We start from the raw sequence: 24582 nt of genomic DNA, 5'->3' as shown, positions 1-24582 counted from the left end.
ATTCAGAGCTACAGTTGAAGTCGGAAGTTTACATACACCTTAGCCAAATACATTTAAACTCAGTTTTCCACAATTCCTGACATTTAATCCCAGTAAAAATTCCCTGTTTTAGGTCAGTTAGGATCACCACTTTATTTTAAGAATGTGAAATGTCAGAGTAATAGTTGAGAGAATTATTTATTTCAGCTTTTATTTCTTTCATCACATTCCCAGTGGGTCAGAAGTTCACATACACTCAATTAGTATTTGGTAGCATTGCCTTTAAATTGTTTAACTTGGGTCAAACGCTTCGGGTAGCCTTCCACAAGCTTCCCATAATAAGTTGGGTGAATTTTGGCCCATTCCTCCTGACAGAGCTGGTGTAACTGAATCAGGTTTGTAGGCCACCTTGCTCGCACACGCTTTTTCAGTTCTGCCCACAAATGTTCTATAGGATTGAGGTCAGGGCTTTGTGATGGCCACTCCAATACCTAGACTTTGTTGTCCTTAAGCCATTTTGCCACAACTTTAACTTCCTGACTGATGTCTTGAGATGTTGCTTCAATATATCCACATAATTTTCCAAATTTTTCATAATTTTGCCATCTATATTGTGAAGTGCACCAGTCCCTCCTGCAGCAAAGCACCCCCACAACATGATGCTGCCACCCCCGTGCTTCACGGTTGGGATGGTGTTCTTCGGCTTGCAAGCCTCCCCCTTTTTCCTCCAAACATAACGATGGTCATTATGGCCAAACAGTTATATTTTTGTTTCATCAGACCAGGGGACATTTCTCCAAAAAATATGATCTTTGTCCCCATGTGCAGTTGCAAACTGTAGTCTGGCTTTTTTATGGCGGTTTTGGAGCAGTGGCTTCTTCCTTGCTGAGCGGCCTTTCAGGTTATGTCGATATAGGACTCGTTTTACTGTGGATATAGATACTTTTGTACCTGTTTCCTGCAGCATCTTCACAAGGTCCTTTGCTGTTGTTCTGGGATTGATTTGCACCTTTCGCACCAAAGTACGTTAATCTCTAGGAGACAGAATGTGTCTCCTTCCTGAGCGGTATGACAGCTGCGTGGTCCCTTGGTGTTTATACTTGCGTACTATTGTTTGTACAGATGAACGTGGTACCTTCAGGCGTTTGGAAATTGCTCCCAAGGATGAACCAGACTTGTGGAGGTCTACAATTATTTTTCGGAGGTATTTTGATTTTCCAATGAGTTTGAAGGTAGGCCTTGAAATACATCCACAGGTACACCTCCAATTGATTAAAATGATGTCAATTAGCCTATCAGAAGCTTCTAAAGCCATGACGTCGTTTTCTGGAATTTTCCAAGCTGTTTAAAGGCACAGTCAACTTAGTGTATGTAAATTTATGACCCACTGGAATTATGATACAGTGAATTATAAGTGAAATAATCTGTCTGTAAACAATTGTTGGAAAAATTACTTGTGTCATGCACAAAGTAGATGTCCTAACCGACTTGCCAAAACTATAGTTTGTCAACAAGTAATTTGTGGAGTAGTTGAAAACTAGTTTTAATGACTGCAACCTAAGTGTATGTAAACTTCCAACTTCAACTGTATATATCTCATAGAACTAAGAGGGATTTCTTTAATGGAAGCCTCTCTAATGTCAAACATGTAGGGTGTGGTGTACCGCAGGGCAGGTCTCTAGGCCCTCTACTCTTTTCTATTTTTACCAATAACCTGCCACTGGCATTAAACAAAGCCTGTGTGTATATGTATGCTGATGATTCAACCATATTTGTGTCAGCAACCACAGCTAATGAAATCACTAAACTCTTAACAAGGAGTTGCAGTCAGTTTCTGAATGGGTGGCCAGTAATAAACTGGTTCTGAACATCTCTAAAACTAAGAGCATTGTATTTGGAACAAATCATTCCCTAAGCTCTAGACCTCAGCTGAATCTTGCATTGAATGGTGTGGCATTTGAACAAGCTTAGGAAACTCAATTATTTGGTGTTGCCTTAGATTGTAAACTGTCATGGTCAAAACATATAGATTCAATGGTGGTAAAGTTGGGGAGAGGTCTGTCCATAATAAAGAGATGCTCTGTTTTTTGACATCACTCTCCAAAAAGCAAATCCTGCAGGCTCTAGTTTTGTCTTATCTTGATCATTGTTCGGTCATATGGTCTGCAAAAAATACCTAGTTAAGCTGAAGCTGGCCCAGAAAAGAGTGGCACATCTTTCTTTTCATTGTATTCAGAGGGCTAATATTAATACTATGCATGCCTGTCTCTCATGGCTAAGAGTTGAGGAGAGACTGACTGCATCACTCCTTCTTTTTATAAGAAACATTAATGTGTTGAAAATTCCATATTGTTTGCATAGTCAACTTACACACAGCTCTGACACACACACACTTACCCCACCAGACATGACACCAGGCATCTTTTCACAGTCCCCAAATCCACAACTAATTCAAGAAAGCGTACAGTATTATATAGAGCAGTGGTTCCCAAATGTTTTATAGTACCCCTTCAAACATTCAACCTCCAGCTACGTACCCCCTCTAGCACCAGGGTCAGCGCACTCTCAAATGTTGTTTTATTGCCATCATTGTAAGCCTGCCACACACACACTATACGATACATTTATTAAACATAAGAATGAGTGTGAGTTTTTGTCACAACCCGGCTTGTGGGAAGTGACAAAGATCTCTTATAGGACCAGGGCACAAATAATAATATAATAATAATCATACATTTTGCACTTTATTTAGCCATCTTACATATAAAACCTTATTTGTTCATCAAAAATGGTGAATAACTCACCACAGGTTAATGAGAAGGGTGTGCTTGAAAGGATGCACATAACTCTGCAATGTTGGGTTGTATTGGAGAGAGTCTCAGTCTTAAATCATTTTCCACACACAGTCTGTGCCTATATTTAGCTTTCATGCTAGTGAGGGCCGAGAATCCACTCTCACATAGGTACGTGGTTGCAAAGGGCATCAGTGTCTTAACAGTGCGATTTGCCAAGGCAAGAAACTCTGAGCGCAGCCCTATCCAGAAATCTGGCAGTGGCTTCTGATTCAATTCAATTTTCACAGAACCGCTTGCTGCAATTTCGATGAGGCTCTCTTGTTCAGATATCGGTAAATGCACTGGAGGCAGGGCATGAAAGGGATAACGAATCCAGTTGTTTATGTCGTCCGTTTCGGGAAAGTACCTGCGTAATTGCGCGCCCAGCTCACTCAGGTGCTTCGCTATATCACATTTGACATTGTCCATAAGTTTGAGTTCATTTGCACACAAAACATCGATGGAAAGACCTGTTGTCCTTGTTAATGCAGACAGAAAAGAGCTCCAACTACTTAATCATAGCCTCAATTTTGTCCCGCACATTGAATATAGTTCTGGGCACTGTAAAGTCCATGGAGAATAAAAACACCTCCTCCCAGCTGCCCACTGCACTGAGGACAGGAAACACTGTCACCACCGATAAACCCACTATAATTGAGAATTTCAATAAGCATTTTTCTACGGCTGGCCATGCTTTCCACCTGGCTACCCCTACCCCGGTCAACAGCACTGCACCCCCCACAGCAACTCGCCCAAACCTTCCCCATTTCTCCTTCTCCCAAATCCAGTCAGTTGATGTTCTGAAAGAGCTGCAAAATCTGGACCCCTACAAATCAGTCGGGCTAGACAATCTGGACTTTCTTTCTAAAATTATCTGCCGAAATTGTTGCAACCCCTATTACTAGCCTGTTCAACCTCTCTTTCGTGTCGTCTGAGATTCCCAAAGATTGGAAAGCAGCTGCAGTCATCCCCCTCTTCAAAGGGGGGGGACACTCTTGACCCAAACTGCTACAGACCTATATCTATCCTACCCTGCCTTTCTAAGGTCTTCGAAAGCCAAGTCAACAAACAGATTACCGACCATTTCGAATTCCACCATACCTTCTCCGCTATGCAATCTGGTTTCAGAGCTGGTCATGGGTGTACTTCAGCCACGCTTAAGGTCCTAAACGATATCCTATCCGCCATCGATAAGAAACAATACTGTGCAGCCGTATTCATTGACCTGGCCAAGGCTTTCGACTCTGTCAATCACCACATCCTCATCGGCAGACTCGATAGCCTTGGTTTCTCAAATGATTGCCTCGCCTGGTTCACCAACTACTTCTCTGATAGAGTTCAGTGTGTCAAATCGGAGGGCCTGTTGTCCGGGCCTCTGGCAGTCTCTATGGGGGTGCCACAGGGTTCAATTCTTGGACCGACTCTCTTCTCTGTATACATCAATGATGTCGCTCTTGCTGCTGGTGAGTCTCTGATCCACCTCTACGCAGACGACACCATTTTGTATACTTCTAGCCCTTCTTTGGACACTGTGTTAACAACCCTCCAGACGAGCTTCAATGCCATACAACTCTCCTTCCGTGGCCTCCAATTGCTCTTAAATACAAGTAAAACTAAATGCATGCTCTTCAACCGATCGCTGCCTGCACCTGCCCGCCCGTCCAACATCACTACTCTGGACGGTTCTGACTTAGAATATGTGGACAACTACAAATACCTAGGTGTCTGGCTAGACTGTAAACTCTCCTTCCAGACTCACAATAAACATCTCCAATCCAAAGTTAAATCTAGAATTGGCTTCCTATTTCGCAACAAAGCATCCTTCACTCATGCTGCCAAACATACCCTTGTAAAACTGACCATCCTACCGATCCTCGACTTCGGCGATTATAATTATACTCAATAAATTAGATGCAGTCTATCACAGTGCCATCCGTTTTGTCACCAAAGCCCCATATACTACCCACCACTGCGACCTGTACGCTCTCGTTGGCTGACCCTCGCTTCATACTCGTCGCCAAACCCACTGGCTCCAGGTCATCTAAAAGACCCTGCTAGGTAAAGTCCCCCCTTATCTCAGCTCGCTGGTCACCATAGCAGCACCCACCTGTAGCACGCGCTCCAGCAGGTATATCTCTCTGGTCACCCCCAAAACCAATTCTTCCTTTGGCCGCCTCTCCTTCCAGTTCTCTGCTGCCAATGACTGGAATGAACTACAAAAATCTCTGAAACTGGAAACACTTATCTCCCTCACTGGCTTTAAGCACCAGCTGTCAGAGCAGCTCACAGATTACTGCACCTGTACATAGCCCATCTATAATTTAGCCCAAACAACTACCTCTCCCCCTACTGTATTTATTTATTTATTTTGCTCCTTTGCACCCCATTATTTCTATCTTTATTTTGCACAGTCTTCCACTGCAAATCTACCATTCCAGTGTTTTACTTGCTGTATTGTATTTACTTTGCCACCATGGCCTTTTTTTTTTCCTTCTTTTTTTTGCCTTTACCTCCCTTATCTCACCTCATTTGCTCACATTGTATATACTTATTTTTTTCTACTGTATTATTGACTGTATGTTTGTTTTACTCCATGTGTAACTCCGTGTTGTTCTATGTGTCGAACTGCTTTGCTTTATCTTGGCCAGGTCGCAATTGTAAATGAGAACTTGTTCTCAACTTGCCGACCTGGTTAAATAAAGGTGAAATAAAAAAATAGTTGCGGAGAGTCCCTGTAATCATTGATTCAAGTCATTCAAGCGAGAAAAAACATCACTCAGATAAACTCGTCATCATGCAAGCGGTCAGACAAGTGAAAATGATGGTCTGTAAAGAAAACTTTAAGCTAGTCTCTCAATTCAAAAACACGTCAATACTTTGCCCCTTGTTAACCAGCGCACTTCTGTATGTTGTAAAAGCGTTACATGGTCGTTGCCCATATCATTGCATAATGCAGAAAATACATGAGAGTTCAGGGGACTTGCTTTAACAAAGTTAACCATTTTCACTGTAGTGTCCAAAACGTCTTTCAAGCTGTCAGGCATTCTCTTGGCAGCAAGAGCCTCTCGGTGGATGCTGCAGCGTACCCAAGGGGCATCGGGAGCAACTGCTTGCACGCGAGTTACCGCTCCACTATGTCTCCCTGTCATGGCTTTTCGCCATCAGTACAGATACCAACATGAAAAGCAGCTACGTTTGGCCTAGTGGAATTCCCACGAGAGAGTAACAGTTAATGTGATTGGGTGTTAATTATTTTACTAGGCTACCTGCATTTGACATTGTGTTGTTATTTCGCTGAACACTAGATGTTTAATTTTATTTTTGGCAGTGAAACGAGGCTACTCAGGTGAGAAAAAAACCTCACTCAAATGTGAATCACATTTTTATTTGGCATACCCCTGACGGCATTGCGCATACTCCTGTTGGTGGGGCATATTATTCTGTTTTAATGTTACTCCTTACATGCTGACCAGACCGGACACATCGCGTGCGCGAGCGTCGCAAAATAAATGTAGAAATCCATGTTATTCAATTATTGCACCCACAGTGCTCGCGTGCGCCAACGAGAGTCTGCGATGCCAAGGGCTAAAATAGAACTCCTTTCTATTTCTGACGCAGATCGCGCTGAAAGTCCTGCCTCTCCCATCTCCTCATTGGTTTATAGAAGCAGGTACCCACGTGCCATCTCCTCATTGGTTATACCCACGTGGGTGATTGAAAGATTAACTGTTTTGCCGGTTGTCGTGGTAATACTATGAAAGTTTAGATGCGATCACCATATAAATTCAAAGATGAAAAAGCCTGGAAGGAGGAGAGATGACTAGAAATTATTCGGTTGGCCGTTTTATGTGTGGATTAATTGTCGGAGTAGAGGAACTTGTGCATTATTGTCAAAAGGTGTCAAATATGTAAGTTGAATACAATGTATGTTGAAAGCACTGTGTGCGTGTTACTAGTTCCACAGCCTTTTTTGAGGTAAAATGCCCAAATAAGAATTTCTAGTTGAATGAACATATGAGACAATTTGAGCAAACACCTCATTTTAAGTTGACTGAATCTTTGGGCCATCTAAAAGTTTGGGCCAACTAAAAATGTTAAGTTCTTGGTATCACTTTGACCGAATAGTTAAGTAAACAAAAAAAAGGCTGTGGAACCAGTTACTTAATAATATTTCGTTTAAACAACTAAATTTTTTTTTACAGTGTTGTTCAATAAGATAAGTGCTAATGCAAAATATATCTACAAGTATTTCCTAAATGTCTGTAGTCTGAAGTTGCTGTTGTGCTCTGTACTTGTGTTCAGTGTCAGGGCCTCTCACCTGGTGCAGTCTCTCCAGGAGGACAGGGATTCCCGCCAGTCTCTTAGTGGTCCGCTGGTAGTCACGGTAATGCAGAACTAGGCGCACCAGCTCTGGGTCTCGTGTGCTGACTGCCTCCTGGAGCACTATGGGAGAGAGGAAGACAATCTTCACCATACGTATAGACACACACTCATGGGCCAGTTAATGGTTTGAAACTACAGACAGTGAGTCACGTGGCCGTGGCTTGCTATATAAAGCAGGCAGACAGGCATCGAGGCATTCAGTTACTGTTGAATTGAACATTAGAATGGGCAAAACTAGTGAGCTAAGCGACTCCTGGGCTTTTCACGCACGACAGTGTCTAGGGTTTACCAAGAATGGTGCGACAAACAAAAAACATCCAGTCAGAGGCAGTCCTGTGGGCGAAAACAGCTTGTCGATGAGAGGTCAAAGGAGAATGGAAAGAATCTGGCAAGCTAACAGGCGGGCCACAGACGGGCAAATAATGGCACAGTGGTGTGCAAAACGTTATCTCGGAACGCACAACTCGTTGGTCCTTGTCACGGATGGGATACTGTAGCAGACGACCACACCAGGTTCCACTCCTATCAGCTAAAAACCAGAGGAAGCGGCTCCAATCGGCACGCGATCATTAACACTGGCCAATTGAGGAGTGGAAAAACATTGCCTGGTCCGATATTGCCTTGGCCATATACCACGAACCCCTGAGGTGTCTTATTGCTTAAGTATACTTGTCATGTCTGCTCCCGCTCTCCCTCTCTCTGGCGCTCGAGGGCGCCGATGGAACCGGGGGTACCTAGCCAGCTCGTCGGGCTTCCTAGCTGGCTTGAGAGGTTTCCTTGCCCCGGTTGGCTCGGAAGGCGCCCATCCTACGTCGGGCCTCAGCCAGATCGTCAGGTTTTTTACACCCAGCCGGCTCGTCAGGGCACTATGTCTCCACCGGATAATCGGGCTTCCACGCCGCAGCGGGATCGATGGGCTTTCACGCCTCAACCGGATCTTCAGGCTCCCACGCCTCAGTCGGTTCGCCAAGCTCCCACGCCTCTGCCAGTTCATCAGGCTTCTACGCCCCAGCCGGCTTGCCCAGCGCCCATGCCTCGGCCGGCCTGTCAGGCTCGCCCCCCCATGGGACGCGAGGGGAGGGGTGCTGTCATACCTGCTCCCTCGCTAGACTGCCTATCTTTACGCACACCTGTCCCCTTCGTTACGCGCACCAGCGCCTCATTGGACCCACATGAACTCTATTATTAGTTGATTGCCTTCCCTTTATCTGTCTGTTCCTCACGTTATTCCCTGTGTCAGCATTGATTTCGTTATTTTGTCCCGTCCAGACGCTGGTCCTGTCCTGTTTTATTTCCGTAGTTGATTAAATGTTCTCCATGTACCTGCTTCCTGTCTCCAGCGTCGTGCCTTACAATACTATACAGGTCCCTTCCCAGTGCCACAGTTCTCAATCAACTCTCTGAGGAAACTCAGACTAACCAACTCTCTGAGGAAACTCTGACTAACCTACCCAATCAATTTAAATTTCATTTTAAATTATCAATAAGTGCATTTAAAAGCAAGTGTGCCTAATTACTTGATTAGATCCATCCACAACGGCCATTTGGCTCACCATCAATCCACAAACAAATGGTTCCTATTCGTAGAATCCAATCACCTCAATCTATTTCTATTGAGATTCCATACAGTACATCCTTCCAGCCTTTAATTATGAGTCACTATTTAGACTTCTCCTAGCCAATTTATCTATGCTTTCACAGTACACATGCCTGTTGTGTTTTATGGATGATTCTGCTGAAAAAACTATTTCCCCTTGAGGGTAGATAAAGTTTTCTATCGCTAGTGCTACCGATACTACTCCTATTATTACTCCTACTACTACTACTACTACTACTCCTCCTACTCCCACTACTACTACTCCTCCAACTGCTCCTCCTACTATTTCTCCTACTACTCCTATTACTCCTACTACTACGATTACTCCTACTACTCTTATTACTACTCCTCCCTCTACTACTACTATTACTACTCCACCTCCTACTACTACTCCTACTATTTTTACTACTACGATTACTCATACTACTCTTATTACTACTCCTCCCTCTACTACTACTATTACTACTACTCATCCTACTACTACTCATACTACTCCTACTACCACTACTACTCCTACTACTACTCCTACTACTACTACTACAACTACTCCTATTATTACTCCTACTACTACTACTACTACTCCTACTCCCACTACTACTACTACTCCACCTCCTCCTCCTACTACTACTCCTACTACTCATACTACTCCTATTACTCCTACTACTTCTACTACTCATATTACTCCTACTACTCTTATTACGACTCCGCCCTCTACTACTACTATTACTACTACTACTTCTCCTACTACTACTACTCCTACTACTCCTACTACTACTACTACTCCTACTACTACTACTACTCTTTCTACTATTACTCCTACTACTCCTATTATTACTCCTACTACCACTCCTACTCCTCCTACTCCTACACCTCCTACTCCTCATCCTACTACTCCTCGCACTCGTATTACTCCTACTCCCACTACTATTACTCCTACTACTCTTCCTACTACTACTACTCCTGCTACTCCTACTACTACTCCTACACCCCCTACTCCTCATCCTACTACCTCCTACTCCTCCTCCTACTCTTATTACCCCTACTGCTACTACTCCTACTACTCCTCCTACTATTACTCCTACTACTACCACTCCCACTACTCTTCCTACTATTACTCCTACTACTACTACTACTCCTACTATTACTCCTACTACTCCTCCTACTACTACTCCTCCTACTATTACTCCTACTACTACTACTACTACTCCTACTATTCCTACTATTACTCCTACTACTCCTACTACTAATAGGCCTACTACTATTACTCATACTACTCCTCCTAATATTACTCCTACTACTACTACTACTCCTACTACTCTTCCTACTATTACTCCTACTACTCCTACTACTAATAGGCCTACTACTGCTACTACTATCACCACTACTACTACTACTACTACTACTACTACTACCATCATTACTACTCTTACCACTCCTACTCCTACTACTAATAGGCCTACTACTGCTACTACTATCACCACTACTACTACTACTACTACTACTACTACTACTACTATTACTACACAAATTAAATCAATCACATTTTATTGGTCACATACACGTGTTTAGCAGATGTTATTGGGGGTGGAGCGAATTGCCACCGTACTATTACAACCCCTCCCTGTCTCACCCGTCCAGCCGTTGCGGTTCTCCTTGCTGACGTCAGCACCATGTTGGAGGAGCAGGCGGGCACAGTCCAGGTGACCCAGAGTGACAGCCAGATGGAGGGGAGTCCGACCCCGGGGGTCCAGGGTCTCTACATCCACCTGAGGGAGAAGAGGAGAGAATTGGGGTCATTGTATTGTATGGCGTACAGGGCTCATCTGGCAAGGAGAGAGATAGGGTGGAGGAAGTATGGAGGAGAGAGTGATGGAAGGAGAAGAGACAGGTGATAATTGAGCTATCACATCCTCACATGAACGGAGTGCCAGTGTTCTAGATGGGTCGGCTTTATATAGTGAGTTACACTGTAAGTGTCTAGATGTAACGTCTCTGTTATTCTCTAGAGTTAATCTCTCTCTCTCGCTCTCTCAATTTCAATTCAAGGGCGATATTGGCATGGGAAACATATGTTAACATTGCCATAGTGAAGTCGATAATAAACAAAAGTGAAATAAACAATACAAATTAACAGTAAACATTACACTCACAAAAGTTCCAAAAGAATAAAGACATTTCAAATGTCATATTATGTGCAAATAGTTAAAGTACAAAAGGGAAAATAAATAAACATAAACATGGGTTGTATTTACACTTGGTGTTTGTTCTTCACTTGTTGCCCTTTTCTTGTGGCAGCAGGTCACAAATCTTGCTGCTGTGATGGCACACTGTGGTATTTCACCCAATAGATATGGGAGTTTATCAAAATTGTGTTTGTTTTAGAATTCTTTGTAGATCTGTGTGATCTGAGGTAAATATTTGTCTCTAATATGGTCATACATTTGGCAGGAGGTTAGGAAGTGCAGCTCAGTTTCCACCTCATTTTGTGGGTAGTGTGCACATAGCCTGTCTTCTCTTGAGAGCCAGGCCAGCCTATGGCGGCCTTTCTCAATAACAAGGCTATGCTCACTGTACATAGTCAAAGCTTTCCTTAAGTTTGGATCAGGTATTCTGCTACTGTGTACTCTCTGTTTAGGGCCAAATAGCATTCTAGTTTGCAAAATGTTTTTGTAAATTCTTTCCAATGTGTCTGTCAAGTAATTATCTTTTTGTTTTCTCATGATTTGGTTGGGTATAATTGTGTTGCTGTCCTGGGTCTCTGTGGGGTCTGTTTGTGTTTGTGAACAGAGCCCCATGACCAGCTTGCTTAGGGGACTCTTCTCCAGGTTCATCTCTCTGTAGGTGATGGCTTTGTTATGGAAGGTTTGGGAATTGCTTCCTTTTAGGTGGTTGTAGAATTGAACGGCTCTTTTCTGGATTTTGATAATTAGCTGGTATCGGCCTAATTCTGCTCTGCATGCATTATTTGGTGTTGCATGTTGTACACTGAGGATATTTTTGCAGAATTCTGCATGCAAAGTCTTAATTTGGTATTTATCCCATTTTGTGAATTCTTGGTTGGTGAGCGGACCCCAGAACTCACAACCATAAAGGGCAATGGGTTCTATAACTGATTCAAGTATTTTAAGCAAGATCCTAATTGGTATGTCAAATTTTATGTTCCTTTTGATGGCATAGAAGGCCCTTCTTGCCTTGTCTCTCAGATCGTTCACAGCTTTGTGGAAGTTACCTTTGGCACTGATGTTTTAGCCGAGGTATGTATCGTTTTTTGTGTGCTCTAGGGCAACGGTGTCTAGAAGGAATTTGTATTTGTGGTCCTGGCAACTGGACCTTTTTAGGAACACCATCTCTCTCTGTCTGTCTCAGCCTCTTCCTGCCTCAGTTTTGATACAGTAGCTATATCAGTCTAGTAGACTACTGCAGTGTGTTTGATGTAGGCTCTCTGCTCTGCAGTCTAGTAGGTCTAAATCAGCAAGTCTCTATGTCTATAAATCTGGTCTCTGGCTTGTGATTAAACAAAGTTCATTAGAGCACCTGGCAGGTTCCAAGGTCAAGAATAAACCAACCACACGCTGATATCCTAATGAGGGAGGCTGATAGAAGGCGACTGGGGTGCGTCCCAAATGACACATTATTCCCTCTTTAGTGCTCTACTTTTGACCAGAGCTCTGTGGGTGCCATTTGGGATGCACACAAGGAGACGCTCTGAGGAATATGAATCTGCCTTACTGGTGGATGTGGAAAATGTATTGAAGAAATGACAACGCATGGAAATGGATGGATGGATGGAGCTTGCTGTTGTGAGGGGAGGAGCAGTTGTAACAGGGAATAAGCGCAATAGCTTTATGGTATACTTCCATCCGAGCTTTGTGTCTATTCATATTTGCATTGGAAATGTTTCAAATAACAAAGTACACACACTGTTGTGTTGTGTTGTGTGAGGGCTTGCGTTTTGGTTCACGTGTGCCCCAGTGCAGGTCAGTGCAGCCCCGGCGGTTGGTGTTGGTGTGTTGAGTATACTTTGCAGTGTGTTATTGTGGAGTGTGTTGTACAGTACATCAGAGGGATGAGGCTGGGTTGTTTTTCACCAGGAGCAGCCTCCCTCCTCCCACGTGGAGCCTCCTCATCTCCCCCGCTGCTCTCCCTCTCTCTCCAGGGGCCTCCCTGGGGGCCACGCCCTGTTCTGTAATTAGCAAGCCCAGCGTTCGTGCTAGTGACGCCACCGCTTGATCGTAAGCAACAACCGGGGCTCCTAATCCCAAAGAGGTGGTAGGGGGACACCGGAGAGGAGAGGAGGAATGGAACGGCAGAAAAACAGGAGGAGGAATCCACACAGGCACTGTCAGAGGTGAAGGACGAGGTGTGGAGGGAATAGAGGGAGAGAATAGAGGTGTATCGCTATAGCAACCAAGAAAAGAAGAGGCGGGAGAGAGGGAGAAGGAGGAGGAAGGTGTGCTATGCGTTGGAGCTGACTGGTTGACTGGCGGCAGCTGCACTGTGAGATAGAGAGGGTGGTGATGGCGTAGGCTGTGGGTGTACTGAATAATGGGTAGTGAGCGATTTATGTCAGTGTGGCTTTGTAGGGCCCTCCAAGTGGCCCTGGGGATGACACTGAGGAAAGAGAGAGAGAGAGAGAGAGAGAGAAAGAGAGAGAGAGAGAGAATGGATTGATGGATGGATGGATAGAAGAAAGGGAGTGAAACTGGCAGATAACGGTGAAAACTACATAAACAGCAAGAGCAGAGCAGCAAAAGATTGTGGTAGTATTCTGACGATTTGAGGGGGAATATTTTAACGATTGTTGTCTAACTAAGCTCATTACAACCTAGTGTTGGATGAGATTGCCTTGGTTAGCAAGATTGCCTACAGGCTGGGAGGCCTGGGTTCAAAAGCCACAAGGGGTGTTGCACTGTCACCATTCGCTACAATATTTAAGTGATAATGCCCTAGAATCTGGTGTTTCTTCTCGGGCCGGAAAACTGTGCCAATATATCCTCCAAACACCGGCTTCAAGGGCATTATCAACGGGTTGCTACCCAAGCCGGCTGGTCGTTTGTTCTATCGGTTGGCTGAGACACGACCAAGTTGTTAATTATTTTTGTTCTGTATCTATGGACAAATGTTTTATTGCCATACTGGCTGGCAACGTTCTTATCCCTCGCTTGCTAGCTAGCCAACTACGGCTAACTGACAGTCACGTCAGACAGTGCAGCAAGAATAACAACAAAGTAGCTGCATTTGCATTTGTTTAACTGTTTTCTAGTGACATATATTTTGATACATCCATAATAATGAGCAAATGATGCGCGATTTCACCTAGCATAGAAAATGTGCTCTCTGTTGTTCAGAGGAGCTAGCCAACAACACAGCTAAAAATCACTTCAAACTGAAGCTGAAAAAACTGCAACTAGCTGCACTTAATTTAGTTTTACCTGTTTTCTATTGATATCTCTTTGTATATACAGTGCATTCGGAAAGTATTCAGACCCCCTTTCCACATTTTGTTACGTTACAGCCTTATTCTAAAATTGATTAAATAACTTTTTTCCCTCATCAATTGTGTCCGGGACTGGACACAATACCCCATTTTGACAAAGCGAAAACAGGTTTTTAGAATTTTTGCAAATGTATTACAAATAAAAAACAGACGCTCAGACCCTTTGCTATGAGACTCAAAATTGAGCTCAGGTGCATCCTGTTTCCATTGAACATTGAGATTTTTCTACAACTTGATTGGAGTCCACCTGTGGTAATTTAAATTGATTGGACATGATTTGGAAAGGCACACACCTGTCTATATAAGGTCACACAGCTGACAGTGAATTTCAGAGTAATAACCAAGCCATGAGGTTGAAGGAAATTTTTCGTAGAGCCCCGAGACAGAATTGTATCGAGGCACAGATCTGGGGAAGGGTACCAAAACATTCCTGCAGCATTGAAGGTCCCCAAGAACACATTGGCCTCCATCGTTCTTAAATGGAAGAAGTGTGGAACTGTCACGATCGTCGAAATAACATTTGGACCAAGGCGCAGCGTGATACATCTTTTTATTTGTGAAACGCACAAAACAAGAAAAAAATTAAACGATACGTGAAGCTATGGAGTGCTCACAGGCACCTACACAAGATCCCACAAAACACAGTGGGGAAATGGCTGCCTAAATATGATCCCCAATCAGAGACAACGATAAATAGCTGCCTCTGATTGGGAACCATACCAGGCCAACATAGAAATAAAACAACCTAGATTACCCACCCTAGTCACACCCCGACCTAACCAACATAGAGAATAAAAAGGCTCTCTATGGTCAGGGCGTGACAGTACCCCCCCCAAAGGTGTGGACTCCGGCCGCAAAACCTGACTCTATTGGGGAGGGTCCGGGGGGGCATCTAGCGTCGGTGGCGGCTCCGGTGCGGGGCGAAGTACCCACTCCGCTCGCGGATCCGCCAGCATCGGTGGGTCCGGCCATGGAGCTGGGTAGAACGCCGTGCCTGGACTGGGCCTCGGCACAGAGGAGGGCCCTGGCCATGGAGCTGGGTTGAACGCCGCACCCGGACTGGGCACCGGCGCCGAGGAAGGTTCCGGCCATGGAGCTGAGTTAGCCGCCGTGCCTGGACTGGGCGCAGAGGAAGGCTCCTGCCATGGAGCGGGACTGGACCGGGCACCGGCGCAGAGGAAGACTCCGGTCTTGGAGCGGGACTGGACGCCGTGCCTGGACTGGGCACCGATGCAGAGGAAGGCTCCTGCCATAGAGCGGGACTGGACACCGTGCCTGGACTGGGCATCGGCGCAGAGGAAGGCTCCGGCCTTGGAGCGGGACTGGACACTGTGCCTGGACTGGGCATCGGCGCAGAGGAAGGCTCTGGCCTTGGAGCTGGACTGGGCACCGGCGCCGAGGAAGGCTCCGGCCTTGGAGCGGGACTGGACGCCGTGCCTGGACTGGGCACGGGCGCAGAAGAAGGCTCCGGCCCTGGAGCGGGACTGGATGCCGTGCCTGGACATCGGCGCAGAGGAAGGCTTCGGCCATGGAGCGGGACTGGACACCGTGCCTGGACTGGGCATCGGCGCGGAGGAAAGCTCCAGCCTTGGAGCGGGACTGGACACCGTGCCTGGACTGGACACCGGCGCAGAGGAAGGCTCCGGCCTTGGAGCGGGACTGGATGCCGTGCCTGGATTGGACATCGGCGCAGAGGAAGGCTCCTGCCATGGAGCGGGACTGTACGCCGTGCCTGGACACCGGCGCAGAGGAAGGCTCCTGCCATGGAGCGGGACTGGACACCGTGCCTGGACTGGACACCGGCGCAGAGGAAGGCTCCTGCCCTGGAGCTGGACTGGACGCCTTGCCTGGAAGCTCCGGACCGTTGACCCTCGCTGGAGGTTCCGGAACATTGACCGTCGCTGGAGATTCCGGACCGTGGACCGTCGCAGGAGGTTCCGGACCGTGGACCATCGCAGGAGGTTCCGTACCGTGGACCGTCGCAGGAGGTTCCGGACCGTGGACCGTCGCAGGAGGTTCCGGAGCGTGGACCATCGCAGGAGGTTCCGGACTGTGGACCGTAGCAGGAGGTTCCGGACCGTGTACCGTTGCAGGAGGTTCCGGACCGTGTACCGTCGCAGGAGGTTCCGGACTGTGGACCGTCGCAGGAGGTTCCGGACTGTGTACCGTCGCAGGAGGTTCCGGACTGTGTACCGTCGCAGGAGGTTCCGGACTGGGGACCGTCGCAGGAGGTTCCGGACTGTGGACCGTCGCAGGAGGTTCCGGACTGTGGACCGTCGCAGGAGGTTCCGAACTGTGAACCGTCGCCGGAAGCTCCGGACTATGAACCGTCGTCGGAAGCTCCGGACTGGGGACCGTCGCCGGAAGCTTCGGACTGGGGGACGGAAGCCTGGGGCGTGGAGCCGGCACAGGTGGCACCGGACTGGTGACACGCACTTCAGGGCAAGTGTGAGGAGCAGGCACAGGACGTACCGAACTGGGAAAGCGCACTGGAGGCCTGCTGCGTTGAGCCGGCACATGTGGCAACAGACTGGTGACACGCACTTCAGGGCGAGTGCGAGAAGCAGGCACAGGACGTACCAGACTGGGGAGGCGCACTGGAGGCCTAGTGCGTGGAGCCGGCCCAGGTGGTACCGGACTGGTGACACGTACTTCGGGGCGAGTGCGAGGAGCAGGCACAGGACGTACCGGACTGGTGAGGCGCACTGGAGACCTGGTGCGTGGAGCCGGCACAGATTTGACCAGACTGATAGCACGCTCCTCAGGACGAGTACGGAGAGCTGACTCAGGTGGCATCAAACAGATAACACGCTCCTTAGGGCGAATGTCGTGTCTCATACACCAACACAACAACTCTCTCATTTCTCTCTCCTCCAATTTCTCCATCAACTCACTGACGGTCTCTGACTCTCTCCGTTCACTCTCCTCCAATTTCTCCATCTTCTCCCAGATTGGCTCTGGTTCACTCCTCTGCTCCGCCGACCACCCCGTTTCCCCCCCCAATTTTTTTTATTGGGGCTGTTCCTTGGGCTTTCGTTGTGGCCGCGAACCCCGTCGTCGTCGCTGTCTTCCCTTCTCTCCTTGCGTCTGCTTCCAAGGAAGGCTTTCGTGTCCTCCCATTATTTCCTCCCAAGTCCAGGATATCTTCTCCTCCTTGATCTCCTCCCAAGCCCAGGATACCTTCTACTCCTGGGCACGCTGCTTGGCCCTGGTGTGGTGGGATCTTCTGTCACGATCGTCGAAATAACATTCGGACCAAGGCGCAGCGTGATATGGGTTCCACATCTTTTTATTCGTGAAACGCACAAATCAAGAAAAGAAAAAAACGATACGTGAAGCTATGGAGTGCTCACAGGCAACTACACATAAACAAGATCCCACAAAACACAGTGGGGCAATGGCTGCCTAAATATGATCCCCAATCAGAGACAACAATAAACAGCTGCCTCTGATTGACAACCATACCAGGCCAACATAGAAATAAAACAACCTAGATTACCCACCCTAGTCACACCCCGACCTAACCAACATAGAGGATAAAAAGGCTCTCTATGGTCAGGGCGTGACAGGAACCGCCCGGCCAAACTGAGCAATCGGGGAAGAAGGGCCTTGGTCAGGGAGATGACCAAGAACCCGATGGTCACTCTGACAGAGCTGTAGAGTTCTTCTGAGGTGATGGGAGAACCTTCCAGAAGGACAACCATCTCTGCAGCACTCCACCAAGCATGCCTTTATGGTAGAGTGGCTAGGCGGAAGCCACTCCTCAGTAAAAGGCACATGACAGGCCACTTGAAGTTTGCCAAAAGCCACCTAAAGGACTCTCAGACCATGAGAAACAAGATTCTCTGGTCTGATGAAACCAAGACTGAACCAAGGAAACCTGGCACTCTCCCTACAGTGAAGCATTGTGGTGGCAGCCTCATGTTGTGGCAATGTTTTATGTGCATTATGTGTAGATTGATGAGGGGAAAAACAGTTTAATCCATCTTAGAATAATGCTATAACGTAACAAAATGTGGGATAATGGTTTTTGGTTTTCTCAGATAAATTATTCAATTTATTTATTACTCTGAATCTAAATGTTATGTTGCCTATTTGTCTTTTTTGCTTGGATAACACATAGATGGTGGGCAATCTACTCTTACTGTAGTATTGACTAAATGTCTGAGACAGACAGACAGCAAGGTTTATACAAATCTACACTGTTGAAAACGAAATGTTAGTCTAAAAGAAATGTGAGATAATGTCTAGATGCTTTTTATAGTGGAGATCAAGTTTATAAATTGCCTGGCTGGGCTGATGAGACAGTGGATTGCGCAGTCAGATGGAACAGAGTAAATAGGCATTTTAACGTCATAGATTTAGTCGGTGGTAACTTGTGGAATAGACACTGGCTGGAATGTGGTTTTAACCAATTCAGGATTAGACCCACCCATTGTATAAAGCTAATTAAGTATAAGAGCATAGAGCATTCTAAGAAGTCTTGACTATGGCGGAGAGGTGTGGTAAGTAAGGGAGAGAATAGAGAGGGAGTGTTCAGGAAACTCCTATTGTTTAAGACAAGTGGCCCCCATTGACCCAGTCTGATGTTATTTTTACACCATTGTGACACTCAAATAGAAACACTACAGCAGCCACTTTCTCACATAAACAAACACGCAATCACACACAGACACAAGTCCTCTCTCTCTTGATCTGTTTAGTGAAATTAGATTTAAAAAATATATGTATATATTAAAAAAGGAAACCACTCTTGACAACAACACTCTGATAACATTATTGGTCAGTTACGGTATAGAACTGACACGCTAAACCAATACACTCAAATGTAACACTTTTCTGCTGTGGTACACAGACACTCGCCACCTCTTAGTCCACACCTCATCCTCATGTCTTCACACTAGTGCACACATTAACCCTGAAACACAGTGGCACACTTACTCATTCACATGTGAACAATGTGGTTCTGACCAACAAACAGCCCACAAATAGAGCCATACTATCTAGCACACAGACACGTACAGACCTACACACCCACACACACAGGCCAGACATTAGCTAGAGTCTCAGTATAGATGCTGATTTAATGTAGGATCAGTTTTGCATTTTAGATCAATGAATAAGATTGGGTGGACCTTCTCCCAGATCAGCACTCCTACACGGAGGCACTTACAGAATCGACTGGCCCAGGTGGTTACAGTAAGGATATTATGTCATACTGGGTCTCCCCATTCTCTCTGCTCATCCTAATCATCCACTGACTGACTCGTAGTCCATCCGTGGCTCAATCCACCCTTCATTCTTCCATCCCTCCCTTGGTCCTCCGCTATCTCCCTCTCCTCCTCCACCCTTCCTTCCATCCCTCCCTTGGTCCTCCCTTCTCTCCCTCCCCGTGGAAACTGCATAATTGATAGACATCTCTGTCTACTCCTGCACTCTCTCTGCTTAGCCTTAATGTTCTCTGGCAGCTACTTAAACCAACATCAATCATTTATTGTGAGACCAAAATATGTTTGAGGTGGGCGGAGAGTGCATGCATGAGAATCATATGTGTGCTCATTGGGAGGGGTTAAAAAAATCAACCTGTCCCCCTTATTTTCAGTGTTACCCTTTTTAAATTCGGTAGTTACTATGTACAACTGTGATTGATCCATTTTCAATATGTGTTGGAGAGTTATAGCCTAGTTATAGCCAAACGTGGTATATGACTACATGACAGCGCTTGGGATAATGTATCTTTATGCAGTCATTCTCTATGCGAGTGTATGGTGTAAGTGGGGCGTATGCAAATGAGACCACACCATCAGATGCATGTGTGTGATCGACCTATAGATATCTCGAAATAACTCATATCATTACCATCCCTCTATCACCAAATGCAGGTCAGAGAAAGAAAATGAGGCCAGAGCAGGAGTGAGTTGTTGGAGCCTGACAGTCTGAGCCCAGTAAATTTGAGCGAGAGGGACGGCTGGGCAGAGGTGAGAGCAGCAGAGGGACTGAGGGAGGATGGAGCTGGGTGAAATAACTCTGCCATGGTCAGTGAACCTGTCACAGGCAAGGCGGGGAGAGATATGTGGGTCTCTCCCTCCTCCTCGATAACAGATGTGACAGCACTAGTCTCTGATACATGTCCAACTGAAGAGACTCTAAGAGACTCTAAGCTCTCTCATACTTGCGGATGAGGGTGAAAATGATCACCTATACATTTATATTTGGGACAATATGCAAACCAATGGCAAACCATTAGGCCTTTAGTGTTTAATCTGAATCACCACTAAACCTCACAATCATCTGCACTTGTGTTAGTGTTCTAAACCAAAGTCAAACCTTCATTATGCTACAGGTTTCTACTGTTAAATCACGAAAACTTTTAAGACGCATTATATTGGCAACATGTCTCGTAACCATTGTTGTCACTTGCCAGACCACCATAAGACTAATGTAATAACATGTATTACTTTGCTCAGTGATAGGAGACAGCAGATGGTATTCTGTATGAAGGGAGGAGGAAGTTGTGAATAGAGAAACAGTGGATAGAGGAAAGTCCCCCACAATGAAAAGCGAGGAGGAACCTACTCCTGTCTCTAAGGTAGGAACCTCACATTTGATCTCATGCACGGAATAGAAGCTGAAAATACCCTGGATTTGCATAATCAAATGACAACAAGATACCGTGGTTAAGCAAACATCAGGACAAAATGTCGGAACGGAAACTGGAATTGCTTAGGGGCGGTTTGTTTCAGGAAACAATGACATGACTGCTGTGGAACAACTCTTTCCATGTCTGATGGTTGATATAGATTAGGATACCGCAAACAATGTCTGTGAACTGATGGAGAATTGGAGGTTGAATTCAGTACTAACCTCAGAGAGTTTTATGCATAGCTATTTACAACCGGTGTGTGTGTGTGCACGCGTGTGAGCGTGTGCATGTGTGGTGTGTGTGTTTGCGCATGCAAATATACAGTAAATCTGTCCCTACGTTATGGTTTGCAAAGGCAGATATGGGCCACGAAGTACCATTAATTTCCTCCTTTCCTTTTCAGGCACACAAATGCAACCCAATATTAGCAGGGACATCTTTTCAAGCTTTAATGAGTACTGCTGTCTGTTTCTGTCCTCTCTCTCTCTCGGTTAAAAGCTTTCCGCAATTGAACTAAATGTAGACGAATCACACCCCTATCCCTAGTGACACTGCACTGCTGCAATTAGCGTAGAATTTCACTGCACTGTAGAGGTAAGTAGAGGGGAGAGGAGATGGAGGTATGGAGCACCATAGAGGGGAGTCAGGGGGAAACTAAGATACGTTGGGTGCGGGAGCGAGAAACGGACAGAGGGGAGGATGGATGTTGTGCATAACGGGTCAGGGAAATTTACTGTAGATTACAGGCAGGGATAGACAGATGGTACAGCAGAGACAAACGAGGAAGGGGGACAATGTAATTTGTGAGGCCTGTCTCCACCCAGTATGATATCATCAGACTTCAAGACTGCTGAGTTGACATGAGCGCCCAGCTGAGGCTGTGAGCATCGTACACATTAGAGTGAGGGGAGTGGGGGCGGGGGGCGGTGAGGGTGGCTCCTCTTCGCCTCTTTGGTAGAAGGTTGGGGCAGTTCTTTTTTAGAAAAGGACCATGTTCCATTTCAAACATATCTGGGATGCATTTTTAGTGCTTGGATCAGGATATAGTGATATGCTGCTGCACACTGCTGTTATTCTTCCCTCCATCCACTCCTCCCTCGTTTCTTCCCTTCACTATCCCACTTGCATCCTCATGTTACTTTACAACCTCTGGCTATTCCTCTTTGTCTCTACCTTGTTGTCAGCTCGCTCTATTCCAAGAATCCATCTGCTTTGTTTGATGATACTGCTTAAAGAAGCTGTATTGAGGACCCCCTCTTCACTCTCCTCCCCGCTCAATTTATCTTTTTTTTAAACTTTTGCTCTTTTATGTGCTTCTTCTTCTCCTTCCCGGATACCCAATACCAATAACATTTTCTCTCTCTGCTGGCGCAGCACTTCTCTGTTCTTTCATCAGTGAGGCGCAAGCCTTGCTTACCCTGTCTGCACTTGCTCCCTACACCCTACACCCTGTGCATTTCTTGTGTCCGGCACTCCTTTAGATACCATTGATCCTTGACACATATGCAACCACCGTCAGCCACATCCAATCCACTCATGTGCACACTTGACCGTCCATACATCCAGCCAGTCAGTCAGTGAGTTCCAGACAGACAGTTGGCCAACCAGTGTAACTCTTCCCCTGATGGAGCCATAAACACACTTCTATAAGCCTGCGTGCTTTTCCAAGAGAGGCCAGGATTTATCTATCAGCGCCCTGTAAATGACATCAACTGGGGGTGCGTTATATAGTTATAATCAATGGGGCTCAGGCTTGAATCATCACCAGCATCACAGTGCGCTGCACAGCATTGTATCCGAGCCAAGAGGTGCTAGGCCTGAGCGTTTACCATACGTTTTAACGGTGTGCACTGTTAAATAAAGTTATTCGAATGGAATTGAATTTGGATTAGTATATAAATATGACTGAGCGGGTATGACATTCGAGTCAGGTTCGGAGATGTGAGTGAGAGTAAACAAATTTTATAAATGTCCTAAAAAAAATCTAAACGTAAATACGGTGTCAATCACACTGACCGGACATATGAAGGACATGCAAATACTCCCCTTTAAACATTTTTTTGTTGTTGCTCACATTCAGAGTGAAAAACAACCACAGCCCTTATGTTGATGTGACAGTGTTACAGTAGGGAAGCCAAGCCTGTACTGCACATCAACCTGGTGCATAATAAGCAGCAGAACAGGGAACTGGCATTTCAGTCTACTGTCATTTAAAACCTGTACTCTCGCCATTGCTTACCATTTCTTGTCAATATTAAATGCATTGCATTATATGCTTTGTATTATAAACACATGTGATTAATCTTGCTGGAAATAATAAGGCACTGAAATAATGCAGATCCTCATGAGAAATTGAAATGAACTCTTTACATAGTGTGCAGGTTTTGAGGTTTTTAGTTCAGTCGTATTCATCCTACTGAATTGTCCGTGTGCCTGGGAAACTGCAGGAAACCTGTGTTAGATATTCCATATTCTTGCAGAGGTGCACTGACTGTTCATTTAAGACAGTATTTTCAGGTGTCTGTCTGTCATGCCTTGTGTCCATCAGTCTGTCCTGTAGTACCTATTTCCATTGTATGCATGCACCATGTTCTAGATATTTATGGGTTCAAATAAATGGACGTACAGGCTAAAATGTTCCGACAGTACATCCCAGAAAGAATACATGAACACCTATGCAATTTCATTCTGTAGGAATGGACATATCATAGAATTAGTAAACATGGCATAGCCACACATCCTCTTCTGACAGCCGAGTCAAGAGTGGTATTATTTCCATCACTGTGCATGTGCATCAATTCGCCCACATTATATCTGCATTGTCTCCCACGGTTTCCTCCTCTTCATTTAGGTGGTGGGGAGGTACAGTACTGGACACAACACGAAATAGTATTACTAGTAGCTTTACACACGCACAGCTATAGCTTGCGAAAATGTAACAAGGAAGCAAGGAAATTGTAATGAAATGGATAAGGATAAAGGAGATGATTTCAAGAATGATACAATGTTGCAAGTTCATGATGTGGTCGCTAAATGCAATGACATCATTATACGCAATTGTGGCAAAGCCTTGACACATTTTCTGACTCCCACTGAACGAAAACGATGGAAACACATTTCAAACGAGGTTTACAGTATTTCATGGCATGGGCTAATTTGCAATCTCGAGGTAAACTCATGGCAGGTAGCCACCTATTGAAACATATGTAACTTCCACCACCTCCTACCGTTCAATTCATTCTACGAGCCCAGGGTTCGTGAACTGTGGTCACACTAGATGGCACACCTAAACTAAACCTATCCAAATGATATTGGCATGGCCCACGCTTTTTTATCAGATAGACTAGGACGTGTCGCCCGAAGACTCACCTGCTCGTTCGCGGATAGCGCTTTCTCCAGTTGCGGATGTTTGTCGTGCCACACCATATAGTGAATAGGATAACGACTCTTTTCCGGAGTTTTCTTAGCAGAAATCATCTTCGGTCATAGTTCGCCTTCTCCTCTGTTTATTTTGTTCCGTATAAACCTATATCTTAATACTTCGCTTTTGACTGACTATTTGCTCATATTCTCGCTCTGTCGTGACATGTCACTTTACAAGACATGCCTTCCGCATTATGATATGAAAGTATGAATACAATGTTTCAAT

At 45.6% G+C, this 24582-nt stretch overlaps 1 protein-coding gene across 1 annotated transcript in view; it reads right to left on the bottom strand.

The window, feature by feature from the left end:
• LOC139549033 (ankyrin repeat domain-containing protein 13B-like) overlaps positions 1–24416 on the bottom strand; it is a 40652-nt gene extending 16236 nt beyond the window's left edge. Inside the window, exons 1-3 of the mRNA XM_071359090.1 lie at positions 24303–24416; positions 10424–10559; positions 7132–7256 (exon numbers count right to left, since the gene is read on the bottom strand). Coding sequence (XP_071215191.1) covers positions 7132–7256; positions 10424–10559; positions 24303–24410 — 369 coding nt within the window. The 5' untranslated portion in view covers positions 24411–24416. The remainder of the gene's footprint in view (positions 1–7131; positions 7257–10423; positions 10560–24302) is intronic.
• Between the last annotated feature and the right edge of the window lie 166 nt (positions 24417–24582).

This window comes from Salvelinus alpinus, chromosome 22, assembly GCF_045679555.1.
Source record: "Salvelinus alpinus chromosome 22, SLU_Salpinus.1, whole genome shotgun sequence".
Taxonomy (NCBI): Eukaryota; Metazoa; Chordata; class Actinopteri; order Salmoniformes; family Salmonidae; genus Salvelinus; species Salvelinus alpinus.
This window is presented reverse-complemented; position numbering and strand designations above follow the sequence as displayed.